This window comes from Ahaetulla prasina, chromosome 1 (assembly GCF_028640845.1).
Source record: "Ahaetulla prasina isolate Xishuangbanna chromosome 1, ASM2864084v1, whole genome shotgun sequence".
NCBI lineage: Eukaryota > Metazoa > Chordata > Lepidosauria > Squamata > Colubridae > Ahaetulla > Ahaetulla prasina.
Window position 1 is genome coordinate 363,415,745 of NC_080539.1, and position 8,117 is coordinate 363,423,861.

The 8,117-nt window shown below is 41.8% G+C and overlaps 1 protein-coding gene across 1 annotated transcript in view; it reads left to right on the top strand.

Moving 5' to 3' along the window:
* LOC131188255 (nuclear receptor ROR-beta-like) overlaps positions 1-2,164 on the top strand; it is a 67,608-nt gene extending 65,444 nt beyond the window's left edge. The window contains exon 10 of the mRNA XM_058163376.1: positions 1,891-2,164. Within this exon, the coding sequence (XP_058019359.1) occupies positions 1,891-2,052 (162 nt within the window). The 3' untranslated portion in view covers positions 2,053-2,164. The remainder of the gene's footprint in view (positions 1-1,890) is intronic.
* Positions 2,165-8,117: the final 5,953 nt, after the last annotated feature.

An 8,117-nucleotide genomic window follows, 5' to 3' on the forward strand; every position in this document is an offset into this window, starting at 1 on the left:
AAATGAATATGTGGGAGGTTTAAGCAGAGCACAGAGTGAGGGAGGCCCTTGGAGATTGCGTTAAGGCAGCAAAACAGAGCATTCACCCTTGGGTTATGCAGCAGCCTCATGGAAGTGGATGCCATTTTGGCCCACCTTCAAGAAATTGCAGGTACACTGAAAATGATGGCTGCTTCCAGAAGGCAGCCACATGTCCTAGAGAGACACGGTCTGACCCAGTGGTGGGTTTCAATTTTTTTTACTACTGGTTTTGTGGGTGTGTCTTGGTGGGTGCGGCATGGCTTGGTGGGCGTGGCAGGGGAAGGATACTGTAAAATCTCCTTTCCCTCCCCACTCCAGGGGAAGGATACTGCACAATCCCCATTCCCACCCCACTCTGGGGCAGCCGGTTCTCTGAACTACTCAAAATTTCCGCTACTGGTTCTCTGAACTATTCAAAGTTTCCGCTACCAGTTCTCCAGAACTGGTCAGAACCTGCTGAAACCCACCTCTGGTCTGGCCTCCTTCCCCAACATGAGGTCTGGAGTTCTTCAAAAGATAAGTGTGTAATGGCTGACAGGGGAGTAGGCCCAGCGCCTGTGGGCTCCCAGAGATGCAAGTTGGGGAGAAGAGAGAGTGGGAAACATTGCAGTATCTTTGCATTCAGCTATAAGGATGAATGACTGCAAGAGTGCTGCAGCGCTATAGCTTTGAAATGGGGTTGTAAATAGTTGTGGTGGGGACGGTCTGTTATAATACTTACTAAGTGACTACTGCACAAGTAGTCCATGATTTACAATCACAGCTGGGATCAGAATTTCTATTGCTAAACAAAGTAGTTGGTAAGTAAATCGTGCCTGATTTACAATATTTTTTTTTGCCACGGTTGTTAAGTGAATTACTGCATTTGTTAAGTAAATCACATGATTGTTAAGGAAATCCAACTTCCTCTATTGACTTTATTTGTCAGAATCTGATGGGAAGGTTACAAATGTCCCGAGAAACAGCAATTGTCCTTAATCCATGCTGGTTGCCCAGTACCCAAAATTTTGACCATGCGATTGTGGAGATGCTACAGTGGTTACAATTGCAAGGACTGGTTGTTAGTCACTCTTGCAGTGTCATTGTAACTTCAGTCACTAAAAATGGCTGTAAGTTGAGGACTACCTGTATTTTTTTCTTTCGTTTTTTGTTTTTTCTTTTCTTTATATCAGTCTCCTCCCTCTATTTCTTCATAATTGGTAGATCTCACTTTGAGCCCTGCTATCTTTGTTATTGTTAGTCCTGAAGCGTGTCTGACCCATCGCGACCCCATGGACAATGTTCCTCCAGGCCTTCCTGTCCTCTACCATCCCCCAGAGTCCATTTAAGCTCATGCCGACTGCTTCAGTGACTCCATCCAGCCACCTCGTTCTCTGCCGTCCCCTTTTTCTTTTGCCCTCCATCTTTCCCAGAATTAGGCTCTTCTCCAGTGAGTCCTCCCTTCTCATTAAGTGGCCAAAATATTTGAGTTTCCTCTTCAGGATCTGGCCTTCTAAAGAGCAGTCAGGGTTGATCTCCTCTAGGACTGACCGGTTTGATTCCCTTGCAGTCCAAGGGACTCACAGGAGTCTTCTCCAGCACCAGAGTTCAAAGGCCTCAATTCTTTGGTGCTCAGCCTTCCTTATGGTCCAAATTTCACAGCCATACATTGCAACTGGGAAAACCATAGCCTTGACTATATGCACTATTGTTGGCAAGGTGATGGCGTTTCATGAGATTAAGGGAGGAAAGACATTCAAAAACAGCCAAATTTCTATCATGTAGTTTTGCTCCTCGATCAGGAGTTCCAGATGTTGTTTTTTGTTTTTTGTTTTTAATTAACAGCCTCCAAGGTCTCTGCTCTAACCCATCGCCTTTTCCTTCCCACAGATGGTTGCCAAGCTCCCCTTGATGAAGACCATCTGCAGCCTTCACTTAGATAAGCTGGAGCTTTTTCGCCTTGTCCATCCAGAGACAGCCAAAAATTTCCCTCCTCTCTACAAAGAAGTGTTCAATTCGGAGCTCCATTACAGCAACCCTCAGGAGAGCTAAAGCAGAATTTGCAGAGCAAAACTTTTGTGGCTCCTGGAATGGGGAAAGCAGAATTGACCCTGCGATTTATTTTAAATCAAGGATCAACCACAAGATCGGGTGGCCCTTTCCCTCCTCTCTACAAAGAAGTGTTCAATTCGGAGCTCCATTACAGCAACCCTCAGGAGAGCTAAAGCAGAATTTGCAGAGCAAAACTTTTGTGGCTCCTGGAATGGGGAAAGCAGAATTGACCCTGCGATTTATTTTAAATCAAGGATCAACCACAAGATCGGGTGGCCCTGGCTTTCCTCTTCCTCCTCCTCCTCCTCCTCCTCAACCTCTTGCAGTTGATCTGCGGTGATCTGCAGTCACTGTTGAATGTAATTGCACCTTTTAAAGCATCCAGCGGACTTTGGGCATACTGGTGAAATGAATGTGAAATGCTATTCGGTAGAGAAGATCCTGCATTAAGTAGTGTTAAGTATTCCTATCCTTTCCTCAAAAGCATGTTTCAGCAGAATTCTGCCCTGGCATGTGAATATATCCACCCAAAACTCATGAGACTTACAGCCAGCTGATGCCCAACCTAGAAACGCCTCTTTAGGCCCACTGTGTGGATAAATATGTATATTTTGGCTGGTTTCTGCTTTTCCCTGGCATGGTTCGAATGATAGGACGCTGGACGTACAGAAGGAAAATCAGACCTTGTGGACTTGTTCAACGTGAAGATGGAAATCTGTGGGAAGAGAGAGACAGAGACACACAAACACACACATACACAGAGATTACAATCCTGCTAGATTATGGGACAGAAGTGGTGGTGGTGGTGGGAAAAATATGTGGGGGAGGAGAACTTTTAATTTAATTGTGTTTCCGATTCTCGGGGGGCAGCTGGAGGGCTGGACCCTCTTAAGAGAAAAAAAAAAAGGAAGCGTAAAGTTCAGTTGCAAACCAAGATGTATTTTTCATCAACAAACACTGCTGCTATCAAAGTAACTGGAAAAGCATCAGTTTAAAGAAAATCACGGATGGCCTCTGGATGACATTGGACTTTGGCGACCATTATCCCCAGTGATTGGCCCAGCTAGGGAGGATGGATGTTGGAGCTAAACCATACCTGCCAAGCTAGATGACGAATGATCCAGTTGCTTCTAAAGCAAGTTTTCTAAAACACACGAGTTTTAAGACGTGCAGACTTCAACTCCCACAATTCCCCAACCAGCATGCTTCTGGAAGTTGAAGTCCGCACATCTTAAAACTTCCCAAGTTTGAAAAATATGGTTCTACAGCAACGGTTGTCTATCTGCCGAGGCTTACTGATATATTTATGTTTGTTCTTTCTCCATGTTATAATCCTTTGGGAGCCCAAGAAAGCTTCATTCAATGGTTCAGGTGCAGAAGCCCATTAGTTATAAGTCTCTTTTTCAGTGCTGCAATGTCAAATGATCACTAAATGAATGGTTGTAAGCAGGGGTGGGCTTCAAAAATTTTAGCAAGGAGTTCTCTGCTCAGTTGCTGGGTGGGCGTGGACGTGACCTAGTCAGCCTCCTGCACCATGGCCGGGTGGTGGTGGTGGTTTTTTGCCCTCCCCAGGCTCTGGAGGCTTTCCTTGAGCCTCCGGGAGGGCGAAAACAGCCCGTTTCTGGCCTTCCTGAACTTCCAGTAGGCTCATTTTTCGCCCTCCCAAGCCTCCGTGCATGCTCTGCACTTACCTGCATCCAGAAAGAACCCCGTGGGGACTCCCGGGAGGGGAGGAGTGGGGGGGCAGGGCAGGGCCACCAGGAGTGGGATTTGGGGGTTCTCCGAACTGCACAGAATCTTAGCTAGAGGTTCTCCCAAACCCCTGTGAACTCCCAGCAGCCCACCCCTGGTTGTAAGTCAAGGACTACCCGTTGGTCCTGTTTCGTGGTGTTTTTGGCAGTGGTAGCTTTTCAGTTTATGGAGAGCCATCAATTCTTAACTCCTTAAAGTAAGCAATACCTTCCACCCTGGGATCAAGGAGAGAGCTTTCCCTCAGCTCTCTGAATGAGCGTGTGGGGTGGACCCTCAGCTACTTTCAGCAAGGCAAGGCATACAGATAGTCCTTGACTTGCAACCACAATGGAGCCCAACATTTCTATTGCTAAGCGAGACAGTTGTTAAGCGAGCCTTGCCCCATTTTGCAACCTTTATTGTTACAGTTATTAAGTGAACCACGGCAGTTGTTAAGTTAGTAACACGGTTGTTTAGTGAATCTGGCTTCCCCATTGACTGACTTCACTTGTCAGAAGGTCACAAAAGTTGATCATGCAACCATCATAAATATGAGTCACTTGCCAAGCATCTGAATTTTGATCATGGGACCAAGGAGGTGCTCCAGCGGTGATAAATATGAGAAACGGTCATAAATCACTTTTTAAGTGCTGTTGTAATTTTGAACGGGCCGCTAAACAAATGGTGGTAAATTGAGGAATATCTGTAATGGCTGCATTGCCCAGATTCTGTAAAATGGGAAATCTAGATGTTCAGAATTCCAGAAAATACTCCCTGTGAATTATTCATCCGATTCAGGATCTTGCCTTTAGTTTTTACCCAAGGCTGAAATCAATGCTACATTCCCTTGATTTTAAATTAGTTTTTCTTTTTAACTTCTCCATCTGCTGCGCGACGATTTCTCGGGAATTCAGGATGGCCCTCTGCAACAAAGGGCTTTGCCTTTCAAACGAAATGATTATTTAATTCGTTCTTCTTTTTTTTTTTTAAGCTGGTGAGGTAAATGCTGGGAATCTTTGAAATGCAGGATATGAATCACCATTTTTATTTCTGTGGGTTGAAACAGTGGGGTTAATAGGTACTTGGAGAGAGGCATAAAGGCTCTGCAGCATCCCGGTGGCGGGTTAGGAGAAGAAATTTAACACTGACTTTTATTTATGTAGTTCAGTGTTTCTCAGCCTTACCAGCTTGAAGTTGTGTGGACTTCAACTCCCAGAATTCCCCAGCCAGCTGTACTGGCAGAGGAATTCTGGGAACTGCAGTGTAGACATCTTCAAGTTGATAAGGTTTAGAAATGCAGGTGGAGGTGGTAGACATGAAAGCCCTTACCTGAAACAGACAAAGCATCCATTACTTCAATTTAGAGCAACAAGAAGTGCTCCAGGTTACAGCAAGACAGATTCCCAGTTTATTGTGGCTTGACCTCTTAGATTGCAGGTTTGACTTTCCTGTTGCTTGCAAAATGCACTTTTGTCATCTATTCTTGGATCAAATGGCAGCTTTATTTTTCTTAAAGGAAAGAACGGTAACAGAACCATGGCCAGAAGTTATACTGAAAAATCTCATGTGACCTAAATATATATTTTTAAAAAACTTAAGGTTCATTTCCCCCCACCTTACAAATCATTGCTGATGTAATGCTGGCAATAAACTGTGTGTTTTGGGGTTCCCTTCAGCCCCGAATGGGATTCTTACTTTTTAAAAAAAGTGTGCACTTTTCTCTTGAGTTCAAAATGCCCACAGTTACAATTTTTAAGAGTATTTTTGGTTAGTTGGCACGTGTTTGGTTGTTCTGTGCCAACATATCAACATGTTTCTATCATATGGTGAGATTGGAGCTTTTATGGGGTTAAAATCCAGAGGCAGTTTTCATTTTTTCCCCCTGCTTTGTAACAGTTGGTCTCAGCTCATTGGTCTATATGGCTTAAATTTTTCCAACCAAAATGCAGTGGGCTCTAAACATTAACCAGAAACAAAGGTGGTGTTTTTTAGAGCCTATCAACAATAGGCAGGAATTGAGGCAAATTTTCCAACTTTGGTGTAAGAGATTGATTTAATAATCATTCCCTTTCCAAGGGAACTAGAAGGCCTATGAATTGGGGTGCATCTCTTCAAATAACAATTTCAAGCCTCTTGCTCAAGTATCGTTGCTGAACTTGACTACAGAAAACCAAAATTGTTTGAAACAAGCCTAGATTTGTAGAATAGATAATCCCCTTTTTAGTTAACCGTCCAAAATCTGGAATTTGCTTCTGAGCAATAAAATGACGACAGTGTAGGAGAGAATTGCTGAGTGTGAAACTCGACACCTCCACACATAACCTGTATATTTCTGGAACGTGATTCCTGGAATTAAATCTTCTGAAAGCTCAAATTCTAGAAAGCAAAAATGATTTATGTTTCTAGCCCATGACTCACTATGGACCTGAAAAAACAAAAGGTTACGAAGAAAGAAAACTTAGTGGGCAACAGTTTTTCAGGAGTTTATCAAGATGAGGGCCCATTCCTTTCTAAGTGATGTTTTCTATATAGTTCTACATAAACACATGCATATATACCTATATAATTCTTTTTTAAAAAAAAAAAAGATGAAAGCTTAGATGTGCATTTTATCACCCCTAGAACCCTCACGCTATTATGTATGAAGAGAAAAAAAAAAGGTTGATTGGTATAAAATATTTATACTTGTGAATATTGGTGCAAACAGGAAAATCCATACATCTGCAGCCTGGTTTTTATGCTTTATGTTTTGAATGAAACATATGGTACCATACCTGTGCATTAATTAAAAACTATGTGGATCTTCCCAACCTGGTACCCTGCAAAAATGTTGACTTCAGGGCCCGTAGTCCTCAGCCAGCAGTGCTATTGGTGTGGGGAAGGATACATCACACACATACACACTCATTAAAATACAAACAAGAAAATAATTTTAGACTTAGGGTGAAGAACAGCTTCTGTTTGCATTGAATGTTTTGTTGTGTAAAATGGTAATTTCTATTTTTTTAAAGGAAAAGAAGTCCTATACTTTCTATTAGGGGCCAATTTGCTTTGAAACATAAAAGCCTAAATGTTTATTTAAAAGTGGGGAGGGAGAGGGAGCAGCGCAGAAAAACAGGACTTTTTCAGAAAAACATTAAAAAACAATGTTATGTATTTAAATAAAATGTTTCGATAAGATGTCTAGAAAGATAGATGTATACAGTATTACACAAGAACGTTTGAGTTGAGCAAAATAAAAGTGTTTTATGGAATGGAAAAATGGGATTGAGTATTTTTTCTCCACTTTCTTGTATTTTTTTTAAAAAAATAGCTCCAAATAACTGCCATTTAGTATGTGGCATGGAAAAAAGGTAAATTCATCGGTTTATATGAGTTATAAAGTGCCTTCAGTACAGCTATTTATTTATTAAATTTTTATGCTTCTTATCTCACTGTTACAGCAATTCTGGGCAATGGTTTGCTTCATTTTAGTTTCTCCAATAACTCTATGGTTCCTTGAGTGTAACTGGAGTCACACGTCATGACATCCTCTAAAGCAGGGTTTCTCAACCTTGGTGACTTGAAGATATGTGGACTTCAACTTCCAGAATTCCCCAGCCAGCTATTTTGGAAATACTCTTAGACAGAAATAACTCTTGTCTGGAGTTATTTCTCCTGTCCTACAATAGGTGTGCAAGTTCAGCTCTAGGACCCTTTGTGACACCACCACCAAAGAGGGTGCTAATTATCTCTGGATAATAATGGCTTAGGACCGGGATACTTACGGGACCGTCTACTGCTGTCCTCTATCTCCCAACGACCGGTGCGTTCTCACAGAGAGGGACTCCTTAGGGTGCTGTCAGCCAAACAATGTTGACTGGCGGCCCCCAGGGGGAGGGCCTTCTCTGTGGGGGCTCCTACCCTATGGAACGAACTTCCCCCTGGACTTCAACAACTATCTGACCTTAGGACCTTTCACCGCGAACTTAAAACCTATTTATTCCGCCTTGCTGGACTGGCTTGATTTTTAAAATTTTAATTTGATTTTATGGGTTTTAAATTTTTTTCAATTTTATAGGGTGTTATTGTATTTTAAATTTGGCCATTTGAATAAGTTTTTTAAGGATTGTTCTTAGTATTGTATGTATTGTTCCTTTTGTATTTTATTCTGGCTGTTCACCGCCCTGAGTTCTTCGGGAGAAGGGCGGTATACAAATTAAAATATTATTATTATTATTATTATTATTATTATTATTATTATTATTATTATTATTATTATTATTATTATTATTATTATTATTATTATTATAAAATGAAACTAGGAATAGAATTGATTTAGCTGTAAAAGATAA